This window comes from Canis lupus, chromosome 20 (assembly GCF_011100685.1).
Source record: "Canis lupus familiaris isolate Mischka breed German Shepherd chromosome 20, alternate assembly UU_Cfam_GSD_1.0, whole genome shotgun sequence".
Taxonomy (NCBI): domain Eukaryota; kingdom Metazoa; phylum Chordata; class Mammalia; order Carnivora; family Canidae; genus Canis; species Canis lupus.
In genome coordinates this window covers 57,566,913-57,586,668 of record NC_049241.1, presented here as the reverse complement: position 1 = coordinate 57,586,668, position 19,756 = coordinate 57,566,913, and the positions used below count along the sequence as shown (strand labels likewise).

Sequence of the window (19,756 nt, the reverse complement as noted above, 5' to 3'; positions counted from 1 at the left end):
ACGCCCACCTGCACGCCCACCTGGGCTCCCACGTGCACGCCCACCTGCACGCCCACCTGGGCTCCCACGTGCACGCCTCCATTCACGCCCACCTGGGCTCCCACGTGCACGCCTACATTCACGCCCACCTGGGCTCCCACGTGCACGCCTACATTTACATCCACCTGAGCTCCCACATGCATGCCTCCATTCACGCCCACCTGGGCTCTCACGTGCACGCCTACATTCACGCCCACCTGGGCTCCCACGTGCACGCCTACATTCATGTCCACCTGGGTTCCCACCTGCACGCCTACATTCACGCCCACCTGCACGCCCACCTGGGCTCCCACGTGTACGCCTCCATTCACGCCCACCTGGGCTCCCACATGCACGCCTACATTCACATCCACCTGAGCTCCCACATGCATGCCTCCATTCACGCCCACCTGGGCTCTCACGTGCACGCCTCCATTCACGCCCACCTGGGCTCCCACGTGCACGCCTCCATTCACGCCCACCTGCACGCCCACCTGGGCTCCCACGTGCACGCCTACATTCACATCCACCTGGGCTCCCACGTGCACGCCTACATTTACATCCACCTGAGCTCCCACGTGTACGCCTCCATTCACGCCCACCTGGGCTCCCACATGCACGCCTACATTCACATCCACCTGAGCTCCCACGTGCACGCCTCCATTCACGCCCACCTGGGCTCCCACGTGCACGCCTACATTCACGCCCACCTGCACGCCCACCTGGGCTCCCACGTGCACACCTCCATTCACGCCCACCTGGGCTCCCACGTGCACGCCTACATTCATGCCCACCTGCATGCCCACCTGGGCTCCCACATGCACGCCTACATTCACGTCCAACTGGGCTCCCACGTGCACACCTCCATTCACACCCACCTGGGCTCCCACGTGCACGCCTACATTCACGCCCCCCTGGGCTCCCACGTGCACACCTACATTCACGCCCACCGGCACGCCCACAGGAATCCTGCTCTCACTCATTTGCTCACAAGAAACCGAGTGCTTGCTGTATGTGAGCCTCTGCCCTAGATGCTCCCTTGAAACAGACAAACCAGGGACAAGGTGGGCCGAGGGCAGGCTCACAGCCTGGTGGGGAAGGCCAACATCCTAACGAAATATTGAGAATGGGGTGTCAGGTGGGCTCAGTCCACGGGCCCTGTGACTCTTGATCTCAGGATGGTGAGTTCGAGCCCCGGGTTGGCCATAGCATTTACTTAAAAATTTTTTGAGACTGACCCATTGCTTGATGGTGGGATTACAAAATGCTGCAGCCAGTCTGCAACACAGGATGGAGGGTCCTCAAAAAGTCCAAAGCTAGAACTACCATATGACACAGCAATCCCACTTCTGGGTGCATATTGGAGAGCATGGAAAGCAGGGTCCCGAAGAGTTATGTGCGCACCCCTGTTCACAGCAGCAGGATTCACAGTAGCCAAGGAGGGGGAACAGCCGTATCTATCAACGGGTGACTGGATGCACAGAATGTAGATCCAGCTAACGGACTGTTACTATTCACCGAAGAAGAAAGGAAGGGGCCCGGACACCTGTCCCCACGTGGACGGACCCCAAGGACATCGGGCTCAGGGAGGGGACCCAGAACCAGAAGGACGCCTCCTGCAGGACCCCACTCCCAGGAGGTCCCCAGAAGAGGCCCGTCCACAGAGACAGAGAGGAGGTGGTGGGAGCTGGGGGCGGGGTGTCAGTGCTTCCTGGGAAGGGGCCTCCGTGTGGGGAGATGGAAGGTTCTGGAGATGGGGGTGGGTGGGGGGTGCACGGCGGGGTGAGTGCTCCATGCCCTGAACTGCCCTCAGAGACGGTTACAATGAACATTTTATGTGACGTATTTTTACCACAATTACAAAATAACTAAGCGGTACAGTGATGGAGGGCAGGTGGGATGGAGAGGGTCAGAGATGACTGCTCCAGAGGACACAATCTAATTTTTTGTCCAAAATCTGTCTTCTGGGGACCCCTGGGAGGCTCAGCGGTTTAGCGCCGCCTTCAGCCCAGGGCGTGATCCTGGAGACCCTGGACCGAGTCCCACGTCGGGCTCCCTGCATGGAGCCTGCTTCTCCCTCTGCCTGTGTCTCTGCCTCTCCATGTGTCTCTCATGAATAAATAAATGAAATCTTTAACAAAAACAAAACAAAACAAAACAAAAACAAAAAACAAAAATGTCTTCTGGCTAGCCAGTGAGCCCTGGGGCAGAGACCTCTTGCCTCGACGGGCCTATCAGCAAGAGTCCCTGGTTTGCAATGCAGTGAGTGTTGACAGTGGAAGGCTGCGTGCAGTATTGCGGGGGGTGTGGGGGGGTTGTGGGGGGGTTCTAGGCATGAGACTTTCTTTTGTTTAAAGATTTTATTTAGTTAGTAGAGAGAAAGCGCAAGACAGAGCCTGAGCTGAGGGGGAGCAGCAGAGGCAGACGGAGAAGCAGGCTCCCCCCTGAGCAGGGTGCCCGACGTGGGGCTCGACCCAGGACCCCGGGATTATGACCTGGGACTAAGGCTCAACCAAATGAGTCCCCCAGGCCCCCCTGCCTAGGACTCTCTTGCACAGGCACCCAGGCAGGAGAGCTTGGGGCTGTGACTGCGTGAAGGTCCTTGTCCGAGGCAGGAGGGCGTGGGGAGCCACACGGGTCGCAGTGAAGGACGCAGGTGGATTTCTTCCCGCGACACTCCCCTGGCTCCCCGGGACGCGCACCGGCACCCCACAGCCCCGCAGGCCCCGCTTTCGACCACGTGGGGATTTCATTCTCACCTGCCAGCGGTGCACTCACCGACCCGGGACCTCAGGGTCGGCACCCAGCCGGACACGGGGGCTACGACGCGTCTCTGTAAAATGGGTCAATGACTGTGATGCAATGAGCATGGCCTCTACTCTAAGGGGGATGCAGAGGACTGCATGTGACACATGCCCCCTGGGCTTAGACTCTGGTGGGGACAACAAGAACCGCAGGCAGAGGCGGATGGAAGGCAGGGTCCCCCCGGGCTTTATTCCACTCAGTGGATTGTTCCTTTGTTTTATTTAGAGGAAGTTCACATTAACAAAATTAATTACTTTATTATTTTTTTAAATATTTTATTTATTTATTCATGATAGACCTAGAGAGGGAGAGAGAGAGAGAGAGAGAGAGAGAGAGAGAGAGAGAGGCAGAGACACAGGCAGAGGGAGAAGCAGGCTCCATGCTGGGAGCCCAATGCGGGATTCGATCCTGGGACTCCAGGATCACGCCCTGGACCAAAGGCAGGCACCAAACCACTGCGCCACCCGGGGATCCCCTAAAAGATTTTATTTTTAAGTAATCTCTACAGCCCCTGTGCGGCATGAACTCACGGCCCTGAGATCAGGCGTCACGTGCTCCGAGCCAGCCTTGCGCCTCCAAAGGTAACCATTCTAGAAGTGAAAATTCAGCGGCATTTGGTACATTCGCTATTCTGCGCAACTGTCACCTCTATGTCATTCCAGAATATTTTGAAACCAAAAAGAAACCCCGTCCCCATCAGTGGTCACTGCTCCATCACCCCCCAGCCCCTTCCCCGTGCGTGGACGAGCCCGTCCTGGACGTGTCACACACGTGGACTCCCACCCCATGGGGCCTCCTGTGTCTGGTGCCCTCCCTGAGCATCGGGAACTTGGGGTCCGTCCCTGGGGCGTGTGGGGGCCTCGCTCCTGCTTGGAGGCCGGGGACGTGCCCATGGGAACATGGCCCACGTCCTGCGTGTCCGTTCATCTGTCGAAGGGCACCTGAGCTGTCACACCTCCAGGCATTGTGCAGCTGCGGACGTGCGTGCGTGTGTTTTCAGTGTGTGTCTGGGCACCAGGAGTTTTTTTTTTTTGAGAACGAGTTTTTCAAACGACGCAGATTTGTTGGTCGCCCAGGTTTAAGACCCGGGGAGATGTCGCATAAACAAGGCAAGTCCCAGCCGTTCTGTGAACAGTTGGCCCCTGGGGCCACCGGCGGTTGATTGCCTTGGGCCCCCACACAGGGGTCCCCCAACACCCATCAACACCGGCGGCAGGGAGGCAGGCCCCGGGGCGTGTGGGGCGAAGCCAGGTGCCCCTGCGAGCCCACCTAGTCTCCATCCATGCTCCCTGGCCGTGGCCATCCACGGGGCAAATACTCACTGAGTACCCACACGTGCCAGACCCGCTGCTGGAAACGTGGGCGAACCAGGGAAAGATCCCCACCCTGGTGGAGGTGGCTCTAGGCCGCGGAGGCAGACAGCTGGAAATGCCTGAGGTAGCGTGACCCCAGTGCTGGGGAGGAGAGTGTCCGGTACAGGGCATAGACTGAGAAGAGGCGGCCCACCTAGCAGTCTGGGCAGGGAGGGTGCGATATGAGCAGTTCTGAAGAAGGTCAAGAGGGGGAGGGCAGCCCAGGCAGCGGCACAGCCTGTGCAAAGGCCCTGGGGCAGCACCGGGGCTGCGTGGTGGAGGAACAGAGAGGAGATCCGCGTGGCTGGAGCAGAGAGAGCACGTGGGAGAGGAGGAGTGCAGGGCGGGGGATGGGGGCAGGCCGCACAGGGCCTCGGGGACGCTGGTGGGCCCCGGGCTTTCCCCCAGGCAGGCGGTAGGGGAGGGGGGCGGGACCTGAAGGGCGCCCCCCGGTGGCCGCCGCGGGAAGAGCGGACTGGGCGGGGACGGCGGGGACGCGCGCCCAGAGGGACCAGGGGGAGGACACTGCCCGGCCCGGGTGGGCAGAGCGGCGGTGCAGGACGGGGTGCAAGTGGGCCGATTGGGGAGACGTACAGGAGGAATGGCTGTGGGGGGCCAGCCGGGGTCAAGGTCGGGTGACCCCAAGGATTTGGGCCTGCGCGCCTGGTAGGGCGGAGGTGCCAGTGGCAGCCTGGAGCCGACGGTGAGGCCTCGCGGGTGTCGTGGGCACCACCGGAGGTGTGCGCCTGCTAGGGGGGCCGGAGCCCGCGGTTGGGGGGACCCGGGAGAGTCAGGGGTCCCGAGGCCGCGTGACCGGGGAGCGCCCAGACGGTAGGAGGGGACCCCCTCGGGCTGTTCGGAGCCCGTGGGACCGTGTCCGAGAGGCGGGAGGGGGGGCTGCGTGCGTGCGCCCCGAATTCCAGGGACTCTCCCCAAGGGGCGGAAAAGGCAGCTGGAGAGGGAGGGGGCCAGTAGGACAGGGGCCCGAGGAGCAATGTCCGCGGGCCTGCGGGGCGCAAAGGGGGAGAAGTGAAGCACGGGTTAGGGGGGTGCGACTGGGCGGCCTCCGGAGCAGGGGCGAGGGCCCTGCCGGCCTGTGGGCCCCCTGCGGTCACCGCCCCCCCCTCCCCGTGCAGCCCCCTCCAGGGACAGGCGGAGGGCGGGGTCCCAGGCCCTGGGGAGGCGCGGCTCCCCAGCTCGGGCGGGGGCGGGGTGCGGGAGGGGGCCGGCGCAGTGTCACCGCGGTTGCCGGGTAACGAGCGGGAGGGGGCGCAGCTGCGAGGGCGTGGGTGGCGCGGGGCGGCAGCCCCCTCCCGGGGGGCCTTAGGGCCGCGGGGGCTACGCGCGTCCCCAGGAGGGGGCCGGTGACCCGGGCCACAGGGACTCCAGGCAGAGGAGGCAAAAACGACGCAGACACCAGAGTCGGGTTTAAAAAAGGGTTTAATTAAATACAAGGAAGAGGCCAGGCAGGGGGGGGGGGTCACCTGAAAGCACGAGTCCCTGGGAGCCCCTCCCCCTCCCCCCTCTCGATGCCACAGCTCAGAGGCTGCAACCAGGTCCCAGTGGCCCCGAGCTCCTTGGGGGAGGAGGGGCACGGGTCTCTCCAGGCCCCTGGACGCGTCCTCAGCCTCCTGGGCCCCCGGACCCACGGTCCCCCTTCTGTGAGAGGCACCAGCCAGGGATGGGACGATCCAGAGGACGTCCATAAGACACAGGGGGAAAGGGGACCCCAGCCTGCCCCCGCAGACTAAGGCATCTCGCCGGGCGCTGGGAAGGAAGGTGTGGGCACAGACGGGCCCGCCGGGCAAGGATCCCCCCCCCAAGACTGGCCGAGACCCTTCCCAGCGCTGCTGCAAAACGGGGGCCTTCCCTGGCCCCCTCCCCAGGACCCCAGGCACCCATCCCTGGATCCTGCCAGGCCGGGTCCAGTCTACACCAACGCCACCAGCCCTCAAAGGGGAGACAGAAAGGTCCTGGAACCCGCGTCGGGACCACAAAGCTCCGGCAGCCAAGAGCAGGACACAGCCCAGGGACGGGGAGGGGTCCTCCCCCTTCTAGGGCGGGGGGTCCTCAGTCCCTGTCCAGAGTGAAATACAACCAGAGCCACAGCGGGAAGACCCCAGGAGAGGCCACGGGGCTCACCCCTGCACACCCCGTTCAGGTCCCGCAGACCTTCCCCCAACACCCACACCCCCTGAGGACAACGGACCACCCACGGGGCCCAGATCAAGAAAGGGATTGGGGCCTGAAAAAATATTTTACCCGGTCCAAAAAAACGAGCTATCCCACGGGGTTCAGGGGTCAGCCCTCGCGCTTCCTGCCCTGCAGGCAGGCCCTCGACCTCCGTCCAGGGGCACCCGCCAGGAAGAAGGGCTGGTGGCAGGATGGAGCCGGCCCCGGGCCTCCACCTGCCGGGAAGGGGCGCCTGATGCTCGATGGCTGTCCTGGTCCCAACGGAGGGACTGATTGTCACGCGATGCTGTGGAAGGCCAAAGTTGGGGACTGTGCCCTGCCAGGAGCGGGCCTCACTCACACTCACATCCACCCACCCACGGGGGCCGCTCGCTGACGCCCCCTCCTACCAGCAGAGACAGAGGAAAATAAATAAGTAGGCATTTGCTGCAGCGCAGCCCGGTATCCACCTCCCCTCCGTGTGAGTCACATGCTCTTTGGAAGAACCCGTCTCTCCCCCTCCCTACCCCTGTCTTAGGAGCAAAACCTGGACCCTCCTGCCTCCCCCCCTCCCTGCCTCCCAGCTGCCCTCCCGCCCCCTGCCGGGGAGCTGGGTGGCAGGGGAGAACCTGTGGACACCTGAGATTGAGTACCCGGATGGGGGCGGCCGGAGCCACACCCCGGATCCCTGAACATCTCCAATGGCTTTCAGTGGGGTGGGGGTGGGGGGCCGCGGTGACCCCTGGTTCACCTATGGCTCTTTGAACACGTCGTCCCTACCTGGAGAGAGGGGCTAGGGGGCCAAGTCTGAGCACTGCTTAGGTGCACCCCTCCTGGGCCGCGCCCCCCCACACCCACCCTCTCCGAGGCTGGGCGGTGGCGGCGGGGGGAGGGGAGCGCCTGCTGGCCGCCCCGGGGTTCCTGGTTAACACAGAGGAAGAGTTATCCAACACGGCTATTTACAGACCGGCGCCCCCCTCCCGGGCCACCTGCGGTCCAGTGCGCCGTGGCCGGCCCCTGGCTGTGGCCAGCGGGCGTTTTGCTGGTGCTCGGGGCCCAGGCCCAGCAGGGGTGCGGCAGGGAGGGCTGGGCCAGGGCCCTACAGGCCGGAGGGCGCGGGGCTGGGCGCGGGGCTGGGCGCGGGGCTGCCGGCCAGGCTGCAGGGCAGCGAGTCGCTGGGCGAGGTGCTGCGGGCGCCGGGGCGGCGGAGCAGGTCGGGCCGGAAGCCGGGGTGGCGGCGCGCGTGCTTGGTCAGGTGGTCGCTGCGGGTGAAGCGCTTGGAGCAGAGCGGGCAGGGGAAGCGCTTCTCGCCGGTGTGGGTCCGGTGGTGGCGCGCCAGCTCGTCGGAGCGCGCGAACTTCTTGTCGCAGCCCGGCCAGTCGCAGGCAAAGGGCCGTTCGCCTGGGCAGAGAGAGGGGAGACAGACAGACAGACAGGAGCCGTCAGCGCACGGCGGTCTCGGCAGATCCCTGGGGTCCTGGGCATTGTCCCCCCCCACCCCCCACCCCCCACCCCAGTGCTGGGGGCTGCGCTCCGAGAACTGAAAACGTGTCACTGTGCAAAGAAAAGCCCCTACGAGCGGCCCTGCCCCCTGCCGCCTCGGAACCTGCAGGAAGCCCACGGCGAGCGGGCGCCCCCCTCCCAGGGCACAGGTGCCGCTCAGCGGGGCTTCTCCCCATGCAAATGGGTCCTGCTGTCCCCACCCCCGCTGTCCCGCGGGGCATGCAGGAGGCTCTGGGGGTTCGCCACCCCAGCAACCCTCTCCTTGTGAAAATGACCACCTCGGTGCAAGGGCGGGTGGAGGGGGGTGTCTGGGCAGATTCCCACGCCGGATCCGCCCACGGACCCTTGGGCCCCTCTATAGCTGCAGGGACACGTGAAGGGCCCCGGGGCCACCTGCAGCCCCACAGACCGGCGCGGGGGTGGGGGAAAAGGACACAAGACCCCGGCAGAGGCTGTCCCTGGCATGTCACAGCGGGGCCAGGAAGGGGAGGGCCTGCACGGCGCCACCGGCCTCACCCCGCCCCCACGGAACAGACAGCGGGGAGGGGCGGGCGGGCGGGCGGGGCGGGCCTTCACCCAGCGACTTCCTCCGCAGACCCCTCCCACCTCCCAGGCCGGCCTCGCCCATCCTGCCCCGAGCTGCCTCCGCCAGCCCCGAGTGTCTGTCCCCCCACTGCTTCCCCCCCTCCGCCCCCCCCCCGTCTGGGCCCCAAAGGGTTCAGCCCGACCCAGCGAGCGCTGTCAGCACCTTCCCGGCGGACCCGGGGGCGCCCAGGGCCCACCTTCAGGCTGGGTGCACCGAGGGCCCCCCCCAGGGCCCAGGACCAGAGGCCGCGAGGATCCCGCAGCTTGCACCCCTGGGACCCTGGACTCCCCAGCCGCCCTTCACCCAGGAGTTGGGAGGGGGTGTGGTGGGGGGGTGGGCAGAACGTGGCCCCGAGAGTCGCGGCGCCCACCGCCCCGTGCAACACCCTTGGTGGCACTGGACGGGACCGGACAAAGGCAGCGGGCGGGCTCCGGGGCAGCCACGCGCTCAGGCTGGGCACCCGCGGGTTACACACTGGGCCGCGCTGGGCGCTGTGGGGACTCAGGGCGACCCTGGGAGCGTTCCCAGAGGGGTGCTCCGCCTGGGACCTGAGCAAGGCCCCCCCCACACACACAGGCCCCAGGGGGGCCTAGAGGTAACCAGGCCTGGCAGGCAGGACAGCGCCGCGGGGGCGGGGCCTGGACCCCCAGGGTGACGCAGTGACACCCCTGCTCGAAAGCTAAGGGGCTGCCCCGCGGTGACGGGCGGGAGAGGCAGGGCGCTCCTGCCCCCCAGGGCCCAGGGAAGAGCTGCACCGAGCGCTCCCTGCCCCTCCCTGCTGCCGCCACCCCCAGCACCCCCAGCACCACGGCAGGAGCGGGGCTCCCGGCCGCCAGTGCCCCCCTGCGGGCGCCCTGCCAGGAGGCTGTGACCCGTGTGCCAGTGTCACCTGCGGGGGGAGGGGGCAGGGGCGCTCACACGACTGTGCGCCAGACCTCGGGAGCGCGCGCCTTCCCTGGAACAATCCTGGGGGCGGGGGACAGGTCCAGGGAAGGGCCCGGCTGGCGGCCCGGGTCGCGGCGGTGGCGGGCGCTGTCGCCATCTTGCAGGGCGCAGGGGACCGGCAGGGCCGCGGGCTCCCTCCCCCGCCGCCCCTCCTCCCCTCCGCCGCCAGCAGGTTGCAGGAGCTGCAGGAGCGGGCGCACGCGGCGCCGGAACACAGCTGCCGCACGTAGCCCGGGGACAGCGGCCGGCTGGCTCACGTGGCCCCTCCGCTGGGGGGGCGACTCCCGGCCCCGCCCCACGCCCTCCCGGGAGCTCACGTGCGCACGTGGGTGGCCCCGGTGCAGGCCCAGCCCGCGGACACCCGCCTCCCCTCCCACGGTGGGGGGCGCCCAGGAGGCTCAGAGGCCACAGCCGAGGACGTGACCTTTTGACTCGGGCTGGGCTGGGGTGACCCGGGGGGCAGCTGGCGTCACCGCGGTGCCAAGCAGGCTCCGAGACATACAGGCCAAGAGGTCCTGGGGACCTGATGCGGGTAACACGAGGGAGCCACCTGGGCCAGGACCGCTTGGCCGCCCCGGGGGTGCGGGCCCTCCAGCCTGGCTGGACAGCCAGCCTTCCCCGCGACCTCCTGAGGTCATCCTGACGGGGACAGAGAAACATGTGACCGCAGCTGACCTCCACGAATGCCCCCTACCAGGTGGCCCGAGGAGCACGGGGAGGCTGCTGCGGAGGGCAGGGAGCGCCAGGGGCTCCAGGAAGAGGCCCGAGGAGTCCCGAGAGCGCCCAAGGAGCAGTTGAGGGGTGCAGCAGACAGGCTGGAAAGCTGCGGAGGTCCGAAGAGCAGGGCACGGTCCACCCGCAGGTGCTCGGGTGCCCGAAGTCCTCCCCACGCCCACCGCGGGCCGGAACTCGTCACCCTGAGACCAGGAGTCTGATGCTGCAGCCCCGAGCCAGCCCCTGGCCCCGGCCTGCCCCCTCCCCCGCACACCCAGGGCTTTCCACCTCCCCCACCTTCTCCTTTCAATCGCTGTGCTGTTGCCATGGCAACCTGAGGCGGGCACCTCCTGGCCCACCTGAAGCCCTGGTCTTGGCCTGCATGGTCCCTGGCAGCGAACCCCACCAGTAGCCCCTTCCCGCCACCGCCAGCCCCCACGGCAGCTTGGGACTCCGGCCCTCTCGCCCGGACTCACGCAGTGACCGTCAGCTGTGGCTGAGCCACCCAGCGTGTGCTGTGCCCCAAAACCTCCCAGGGCGACTCCCTGAGCCGAGATCAAAGCCAAAAGGATTACCTGGGTCCCCTCACCGTCCCTGGGCTTCTCGGCAGCCCCACCACCATCCCTCTCCCCAGCACCTCCTCTCCCACCCCAGGTGCTGCACCCCACTGTCTCCTTTCTCAGCTTCTCTGACCTTGTGCGTGGCCTCTCCTAGGTACCCGCCCCCTCACCTGGCGGCACAGGCCGCACATGCCATGGGCACCCCCGGGGTCTCCGGGCAGAGTCCGGCCGCAGCAGCGGTCGTCCATCATCTTGCTCCCCCCACCCCATGAGCTGCTGTCCCCTCCGATTCTTCAGAAGCCCGGCCCCTGCAGCCCGTCCCCTCCAAGGCCCACACTGCCTCGGCCCGCCGCCCACCCAGACTGGCGTCTGGCACAGGGGCTCGCCGAGCCTGCGGTGAGGGGTGACGACTGCCACAGCCCCCTCCCCGCCCCCCAGCACGTGTGACAGGAGACCTGCTGCCCTGGAACAGCCCGGGGCCGCGGTTAAAGGCCGCCCCCCACCCCCCACCCCCCTCACGCCCAGGGAAGCCAGCTCCTCGCACTGGTATCATCCGCCAGCTTCCAGGCCATCTGGGCCAGCTTTATCAGGGAGCCTGGGTGGGGGGTGGTTATCGCCCCCCACAATGTTGGGGGCCCTCCCCCACTCCCCAGTTCCAGCTGCACTCTGCCTGCTGGAGGTTAGGTGGAGCTCACAGGCCACTCCCACCCCCCAGGCCTGGCACTGCCCTTCCCTGCCCCCCCTCCAGGCCACCAGTGCCCTGGGCCCACCTGTCCCTAAAGGAGCTCCCTGCGCTGCCGGGGGCAGGAGGGGAGGGTCTGCTGCCCACTCAGCCCTCGGAGGGCTGTGGCTATCGCCCCATTGGGCCTCAGTTTCCCCATCTGCCTCTCCCCTGGGGCTCTCTTCAGCCAAGAACACTGCCGCTGCCGCCTTGCCCCTCTCAGGCTGCTCAGAAACACTAGGGTTTGCCCAGGCCGCCTCCCACCCTCCGTGCCCTGGGGCTTCTTCCTTGCACCCAAGTCTGTGGGCTGGCCCACCCTCTCCCTCCCAGGCCGACAGCCTGCCCTCCTCAACTCCTCTCCAGGGACCCTAATCCCTGCTCCATAAACGGATTTTCCTCTGCAAAGCCGGGCCTGCCTTCCTGCCCACCCTCCACCCTGCCCTGGGATTAAATGGAACCCTTCACCTGCTCTGACCCTCCCCACCTCACACCTCATCCTCAAAACTCAGGCCCCAGGGCCCTTACCACCAGCCCCTGCAGCCAGGGTACATACAGTCCCCTGTCCCGGGACACACCCCTTCCCGCCCCACAGGACCCCTCGGCATCACCAGGAGAGGCCTCTTCTCCATCCCTGCTGTTGTCACCTCCTTCCGTAGGCCCAGCCCTGGGGCCCAAGGGCTGCCTTGTCCCCACAGTACCCTGCACACACTACGTGCTCACCTAATGGTCCTCAAACTTCAGAAGACAAGGTTTTAGAGGAAAACCGGGGGTCTCGCCTGGCAGTGAGCCTGCAACTCCCTCAGGGGGCACTTGTCACTGTCACAACTGGGGAGGTTTCTGCACCGAGTGGGTGTGGCCAGCGATGCTGCTGAAGCCCCCACGTGCCTGGACGCCCGCAGAGAAGGCTGGGCCCTGGGGATCAGACCTTGGCCTAGAAGCTCCACGTCCACATCCGAGCTCCCTCGGGCCTGGAAGGAGCCTGAGACCCCGGGAGGCACACGGCTTGCCGCCTGCTCGGCACCGGCACTGGCACCGGCGGGGGCTCCAGGGCAGGACAGGGATGTGGAGGTTGGGAGAGCAGGGAGTAGACAGGCAGCCTCTCCTCCGCCCCCGCCCCATCTCTCCTCTCTCCGTCTCCATAGCTACAGCGTCAACTTTTCCTGAAGCTTCTAAAGTCCCGCCCCACCCCGCACAGGAGAGCTCCACACTGGGGCTGCAGGCCAGACCTGGGGGACCACACGGCAGCCCTGCCCCTGCAGCTGGTGGCCCCGCCGAAGGGCCCATGGCCCACCCGGCCTCACCACCCCCCCGGTGCCACACGGAGCGGGGACACGGGGTGCCACACTCGGCTCTGGCCAGGCCCTGCTCCACGCCTCGGTCTGCTCCTCTGTAGAACGGGGCGAGGCTGGACAGGTTCCCTTCACAAAGAGGGGTCCTCAGGCAAGAAGGGAAGGCAGGGCGCTCTCCCCAGGGCCCTCTGCGGGTGACCCAGCTGACCTCAGGTCACCGTTCCTCATCAATCTGTCGCCAGGCCCGTCCCTGGCAGTGGGCTGCACCACGCTGGCCTTGGGACGTGGCGCCCAGCCGGGCAGAAGGGCACCGTCCCCTCTACCAGGACCAAAAACGCCGAAAAGGGCCTTTAGGCCTCATAGCCCTGGGGGTGGCGGAGACGCTGAGCGCACGGTCTCAAGAACACGGGTGCCTGGAACCCTCGGGAAAGAGCGCCCAGGGCGCCCACGTCAGGACTTCCAACCTCCCTGGCAGCAGCCGGCCGGGAGCTGCGCCCTCTGGGTTCCCCCGCCACAGCACAAAGGGGGCTCACACACAGGACCCCAGAGCCACGGCTCCCCGGGGACTAGGGACCCAGCAGGGATGGCGCCCCCCCGGACACCCCCGGCCCGGCTGAAGAACCTCAATTCCTCATTTAAAACATGAGCGGCAACGTGGAGAGAGGCGCCCCCACTGCTGGACCCACAAGGGTCCGCAGGATTCAGGGACACCCCGCAGAAACGCCTCCCGGGATTCGAGCTGGGAGGTGGCCTGGCCGCCCCCTTCTGCCCACCAGAAACTTGGACAGGACCCAGAAGAGGGAAAAACAAATCATGACACCGGGGGTGGGGTGGGGGGTGGTGGTGGTGGGGGTCGGGGGGGTGGCTCACCATCCGACAACTAGCGAGGACTGGTGACAGGACAGATGCGGGACGACAGGAGGGTTGCGGTCCCTCTCCGGCCAGCCTCCCACCGCGGCACCCCTGCACTCAGACGGGCCAGCGGGGCCCTGCTCAGACCCCAGTGCCCCCCCTCCCAGGAAGGAATATCTCCCCCGAGCCCCAGAGAGAGCCCCCCCCCATCTCAGGGACTCCAGACATCCTTCCCACAGACACACACACCTCACTGCGGCTCAGGGAAGACGGGGGCTCCAGGAGGACACGGTGATGCCACCCCACGTCGGCCCTGGCTGTGCTGCCCTCTCGTGTGTCCACAAGTGGGGCAGAGCATCTAGGCCCCGTGGACAGGGATGAGGGTAGCCCAGGAGACAGGCGCGCAGCCCGAGGTTGCCTGCCTGGCATGGGAGGCCGTGCAAGGGGCCTGGGGCTGCCCAGGCTGCGTCCCCACCACACCCTAGGGCCAGCCTGCTTTCTTGAACCCTCTATACAGCTGGAGCATCCACAGCACCAGGGCTGCTCACGACCCCCGCAGCCACCCTCGGAAGGCAGAGCCCACACACCCTTTACACAGATGAAAACACTGAGGCCCGCAGTTGGTCACGGGCCTGGAAGCGGCAGAGCTGGAACCCGAGTGCATCCTCCCAGCCCGTGCCCAGACGCCCACCCCTGCTCCCCTGCCCTTCCCGGAGGGCAGGACCCCCCTCAATCCTCGCGCCCTGGCCAGGCACCGAGGCCCACCTTCCCCGAGCCCCCACCCAAACCCTCAGGGTGCACGATGGGGCACCCGCAGGAGAACAAGGAGGATGACAAGGGTCGCTGAATCCTCCCTGCCACCTACCGCGAGGACCTGACTCCCTGGAGGCCGCCCCCCCCCCCGCCCCGGCGCGCACTCCCAGCCCCGCCCCCCGCCTTATTAAAAACAAGAATCGCGGGGAGCGCCCCCAGCCCGGCCCCCGCTCCAGGCGCTCTGCTGCCTGCCGGGGCGGATCCTCGCTGCCACCCCGGAGGCGGCCTCGCGGCTCCTCCCCCGCTCCACGGACGGGGAAACCGAGGCAGGGGCCGGGAGACGGCGCAACCCGCGAGCTGCGCGCCCCCGCCGCGGTGTCCCCTCCGCAGACACGAACGCGCCAGGACAGAAGAGAGAAACGGGGACGCGGGGGAGGGGACGGCCCGGCGCCCCGGGGCCGCCCACGGACCCCGCCGCGCCGCGCGCCCCGCGGCCCCACCGTCCCGCCCGCCAACCGCGCGCCGCCCGACCGCGTGGCCGCCACGCCCCCTGCGCGCGCCCCACCCACCGAGGCCCCGCCCTCCCGGCGGCGCGGCGGCGGCCCGGGCGCGCCCCCCTCCCCGCCCCCCACGCGCCACGCAGTTTGGGGGTCCCGGAGGGGGCGGGGCGCGGGGGGCCGCGCGCGCGGGCCGGGGCGCCGGGGCTCACCTGTGTGCGTCCGCAGGTGCGACTTGAGGTGCGAGGACTTGTAGTACGCCTTGGCGCAGCCCGGGAAGGGGCAGCGGTGGCTCTTGGCGGCGGCGGGCGCGGCGCCGGGGGCGCGGCCAGAGGACGGGGACGAGGCGGCCGAGGACGAGGAGGCGGGCGAGGCGCCCCCCGGGGCGGCGCCGGGCCCGCTGCGCAGGTCGGCCAGGATGCTGGCGGCCAGCAGGTGGGGCGCGGCGGCGGCGGCGGCGGCGGCGGCGGCGGGGCCCGGGCCGGAGGCGGCGGGGGGCGGCGGCGGCGGGCCCGGGGGCCCGGGCGGGGCGGCCTCGCGGCGCGGCGCGCGCACCTCCAAGCCGGCGGCGGGGCCCGCGCCCTCGGGGCCCGGCCGCCCGCGGTGCACCACGGCGCCCGAGGAGATGGCCATGAGCACGTCGGCAGCGAAGTAATCCACGCACGCCACGGCCGCCGACATGCCGGGCAAGGGCGCGCGGCGCGGGCGAGCGGGCAGAGAGGAGGCGGCGGGAGCGGTGCCCGTCCGGCCGGCGGCGGCTGCTCGAGTGCGGGAGGCGGAGGAGGAGGAGGAGGAGGAGGAGGCCGGCGCGCGCCGCCGCCGCCGCCGCCCGCGCTCGGCCCGCCCCGCCCCGCCTGACGCGCCCTGACGCACCGGAGCCCGCGGGGGCGGCCGCGGCCCGCCCCGCCCGGAGGACGCCCCCTCGGGGCGCACGGCCACGCCCCCCGCCCGGCGCGCCCTCCGCCGCCCTGCCCGCCGCGCGCGGCCGCCGGGGGCGGGATCTGGGCCGCAGGAGCCGCCCCCGTCGCGCCCACTCCGCCCGGAGCGCGTCCCCGCCTGCTTCCCGGAGCGCGCCCTCCCCACGCGGGGCCCCCAGCCCGAGACCCCGCCTTTGGGGCCTGCGGCGCGCGCCCCCGTGGGCTCCTCGGAGCACCCCCTCCCCACGCCGGCAAGCTCCGCCCGTGCCCGGTGCGCCCCTCCCTCCCGGGCGCGCCCCGCCCCTCCCGGCACGCCCCTCCCGCCCTCCCGGCGCGGCCCTCCCTTCTCGGCGCCGCCCCGCCCCCTCGCGGGCGCGCCCACCCCACGCCAGGGCGCGCGGCCGGCGGGAGCCCGCCCCTTCCCCGGACGCTTCCACCCTGGCCCGGGGCGCGCCCCCGCTCTGGATGGGGGAGGGCTCCGCGCCCCACGTGGCCGGGTGGGGGTGCGGAAGCGGCCAGCCCCGCCCCCCGGCCACGTGCGCGACCCTTCCCCCTCTCCTCTCCCCGGCCCCGGGCCCTGCCTGGCCGCGCGCCCCTTGCCCCCTCGCCCCCTCGCCCCCGTCTGCGGGAGCCCCGTGCGCCTCCCCGGAGCCCGCGGCTGGGCCCGAGAGGACTGGGGCGCCCCGCCCAGCCGGCGCCGGAGAACCTGCGCTCGTTCCTCTTCCTGCGCCCCCTTGGGGGTCATTTGTGCGCACCCCCCGAGGAGTAGGGGGGGCCGGTGTCGGCCGGAGGCGGAGCGGGGCCCGGGGGTCGGGGCGAGGAGCGGGTGGGGTCGGGGCGCCTCGGCGAGGCGGAGCCTTCCGGCCCTGCCCAGGACCCGGCGCTGGGGACATCGCGCCCCGCCGCCTGGACTCGGGAGGCCCTGGGGACGTCCGGGCCGGGTGGTTCAGTGGCGAGGGCGCCGACGGCCGGGGCGGCCAAGCCCGCCGTGGGGGGCGGGGGTCACGCGGAAGTGGGACGACAGAGTGGCCCTCTCCGCGGCGACCGCGGCCCCGCCCCTTCCTAGGCCGCCGGTGGGGGCCGGGCGGTGGCGGGCGGCCTCCCGGGAGGGGAGCGGGAGCGGAGCTGCCTCTGCGTGCCTGCGGACGGCGCCGGGACCCTGGCCCCATCCCGGACTCCCGGCCGGCTCTGCCCAGCGCGCCCCCCCCCCGCCCCCATCCCCGGCTTTCCCCCGCGTGCCCCCCCCCCCCGCCCCGCACGTGGCTGCGCGGAGGAGACCCGCAGTGTCTAGAGGCTGCCCAGAGCAGGAACAGCCTCTTTGGCAGGCCGGTCCCTTTTTCCAGGCGGTGGGCTTCCTAGGTGGGCGCTGGTAGTCGTCCTTCCTGCCGGCCTGGGGTGGGGGGCACCCCCTGTGCCTTTGAAGGCCTAGGTGAGCCGCCGGGGCCAGTCCCCAGCACCCCAGCACCCCTGCCCAGTCCACGCAGCAGAGGCTCCCCCTGCCCACAGCCCGCACCAGGCACCAGGCGCGGGGCAAGCAGCGAGACAGGAAGGAGGCCAGGACCCATTCGTTCCCTTCCAGGGATGTTTACTGTGCACGCAGGGGCCAAGGCGTAGGGCAGGGCAGCGGGGAGTCAGGACAGGGCCCCGGTGGGCGCAGGAAGGGGCTGGGGGCAGCCCCACTGGGAGCTGAAGCGCAAGGAACCTCCAGCAAGCGGGCAGAGGGCTGCGGGAAGTGGGGTGATGGCTGAGGCGGTGCCTTCCCACCCGTGGGTGTGGAGACAGGTCAGGGCTGCGGGCCTGGGCGTCCCCGGCAGGCTGTGTGGCCTGGGACAAGGCTTCACTCCGGCGATAACCAGGATCTCAGACGTGTGGGCCATGCCGGCCCCTCTGCAGGCAGCAGTCCCTGTCGGGGGCCCATGCTCCAGCCAGGGCCCGTGCGCTCGCACCCTGGGCAGCACCCCGGGCAGCCAGCGTGTGTAACAGCCCTGGTGCCCCAAGATCCCCACCCACTCGGACTCCACGCTCTGCCCTGCTGTGTTACTCTGTTCCCGCCAAGACGCTTCAAGGGACCAGGGCTGGTAGAAGCCAGAGCTGAGGCAGCGGAGGGTCTGAGGAAAGTACGCAGGGGGCCCCCCCACCGAAGCCAATCCCTTCTTCCCGCCCCTAACCTGCCCTGGTGGCACCGGCGGGGTCAGGGGGCACTCACCCAGCTGCAAGGCCAGGGCAGAGCAGGGGCAGTGGCTGGCTACGGAGGGAACGCACAGGTGAGTGGAGGTACCGGTGGCCCAGGGATGCCCCAGCCTCTGTGCCCCCAGGGAAGGTGCCCCACACGGGGCAGGGTCAGAAGCCAGGCTGCAGCGTGTGTATATGTATGTGAACGTATGTGAACATGCGTGTGCCTGTAAACTCGCCGGGCTAGCCCTGTCTTAAGACAGTAAAGACTTTTACTTTTTGTTTTAGTACTTTTAATAATATTTTCTTTGCCGTTCAACTCTTTTTTGAATCCATGCGTATTTTATTCCTTTTTTTAAATTATTTTTAAAAGATTTTATTTATTGGGGGATCCCTGGGTGGCTCAGCGGTTTAGCACCTGCCTTTGGCCCAGGGCGTGATCCTGGGGTCCCGGGATCAAGTCCTACTTCTGGCCAGGACACTCTGTGTGTGTGTCTCTAATGAGTAAATAAATAAAATCTTTTAAAAAAATAAAAAAAATAAAAGATTTTATTTATTTATGAGAAACACAGAGAGAGAGAGAGAGGCAGAGACACAGGCAGAGGGAGAAGCAGGCTCCATGCAGGGAGCCCGATGTGGGACTCAATCCCAGGACCCCAGGATCACGCCCTGAGCCAACAGCAGGCGCTAAACCACTGAGCCACCCGGGCTGCCCTTTTTTTTTTTAATTTTTAAAAGTAGGCTCCATACCCAGCACGAAGCCCAACGCAGGGTTTGAACTCAGGACCCTGAGATCGAGAGCTGAGTGGAGATGCAGTAGGAGGCTTAATGGACTAAGCCACCCACCCAGGCAACGCTCTCCACACCTTTTGTTCTCTTTAAATACCAGCAGATTCAAAGCAGTGTAATTACAGGCCATGTGTCCATTTCTAGGCTTTTCTATATGAAAAATTATTTTCTAAATAAATCTCCCCCCCCCTTAAATGTAAGTTGGACTCAGGGACTCGCTTCCAAAGAACAGAGCAGTAGGGGCACCTGGGGAGCTCAGGGGTTGGGCATCTGCCTTTGGCTCAGGGCGTGATCCCGGGTCAAGGAGATTGGGTCCCGCATCGGGCTCCCTGCAGGGAGCCTGCTTCTCCCTCTGCCTGTGTCTCTGCCTTTCTGTGTCTTTTGGGAATAAACAAATAAAATATTAAACAAAAACAAACAACAGAGCAGCCAGGGGGAGGCCCAGCTGACCCCACCTTAGCCCAGTGGTCAAGACCAAGGTCAACCTTAGGGTGACACGGGGGAGCATCAGGGACCCTTGATGGCAGGTGACAACGAGACTCAGCTCAACTCCACGTTCTTCCCCAACACCCATAACCCCTGTCTAGCTCCGCCGGGGTAGGGGACATCTTACAGGATATCTGACCACTCCCCAAAACTGTCAAGGTCATGAAAAACACGGAATAACTGAACAAGTGTCCTAGATTTTGAGAGACTAAGGAGATAAAATGGTGACATGTGCGCGGGCTGTTGGGACAGAGAAGGACATTCGTGGAAGAGCCCAGGTGATTGGATGAGGGGCTGGGGTGCACTTAACCTGGATGCACACGAGGAACCTGGCGTTTCTTGCTTCTGACACGAAGTTGACCAGAAGGGCAGTGAGTGAACGTGGCTGGACTCTGGACTCTTTCCTGTAAACCCCAAAGTACTGCAAGATGAAAATGTTAATTTTAAATAATCCCTGTGCCCAATGCGGGACTCGCACTCACAACCCTGAGATCAAGAGTCACACGCTCCCTGGACTGAGCCGACTGGGCACCCGCAAGATAAAAATTTTAAAGCAAACATGAAGGCGGCTGCCTGGGTGGCTCAGTGGGAGGAGTGTCTGATCCTTGATCTCAGCTCAGGACTT

General features: G+C 67.3%; 1 protein-coding gene across 1 annotated transcript; it reads right to left on the bottom strand.

Moving 5' to 3' along the window:
- Positions 1–5,597: 5,597 nt before the first annotated feature.
- KLF16 (Kruppel like factor 16) lies at positions 5,598–15,528 on the bottom strand. Its single transcript, XM_038567940.1, has 2 exons — positions 14,980–15,528; positions 5,598–7,748 (listed from the first exon to the last, which is right to left on the bottom strand). Exons 1-2 carry the CDS (start codon positions 15,446–15,448, stop codon positions 7,447–7,449), a joined length of 771 nt encoding a protein of 256 aa, XP_038423868.1. The 5' UTR covers positions 15,449–15,528; the 3' UTR covers positions 5,598–7,446.
- Between the last annotated feature and the right edge of the window lie 4,228 nt (positions 15,529–19,756).

Bases quoted from the DNA above. Each gene is read 5' to 3' on its own strand.
- KLF16 (XM_038567940.1), bottom strand. From the start codon at position 15,448: ATGTCGGCGGCCGTGGCGTGCGTGGATTACTTCGCTGCCGACGTGCTC. The intron at 7,749-14,979 runs GTGAGCCCCGGC...CTCTCTGCCCAG, and splicing joins GCACCTGCGGACGCACACAG to GCGAACGGCCCTTTGCCTGC.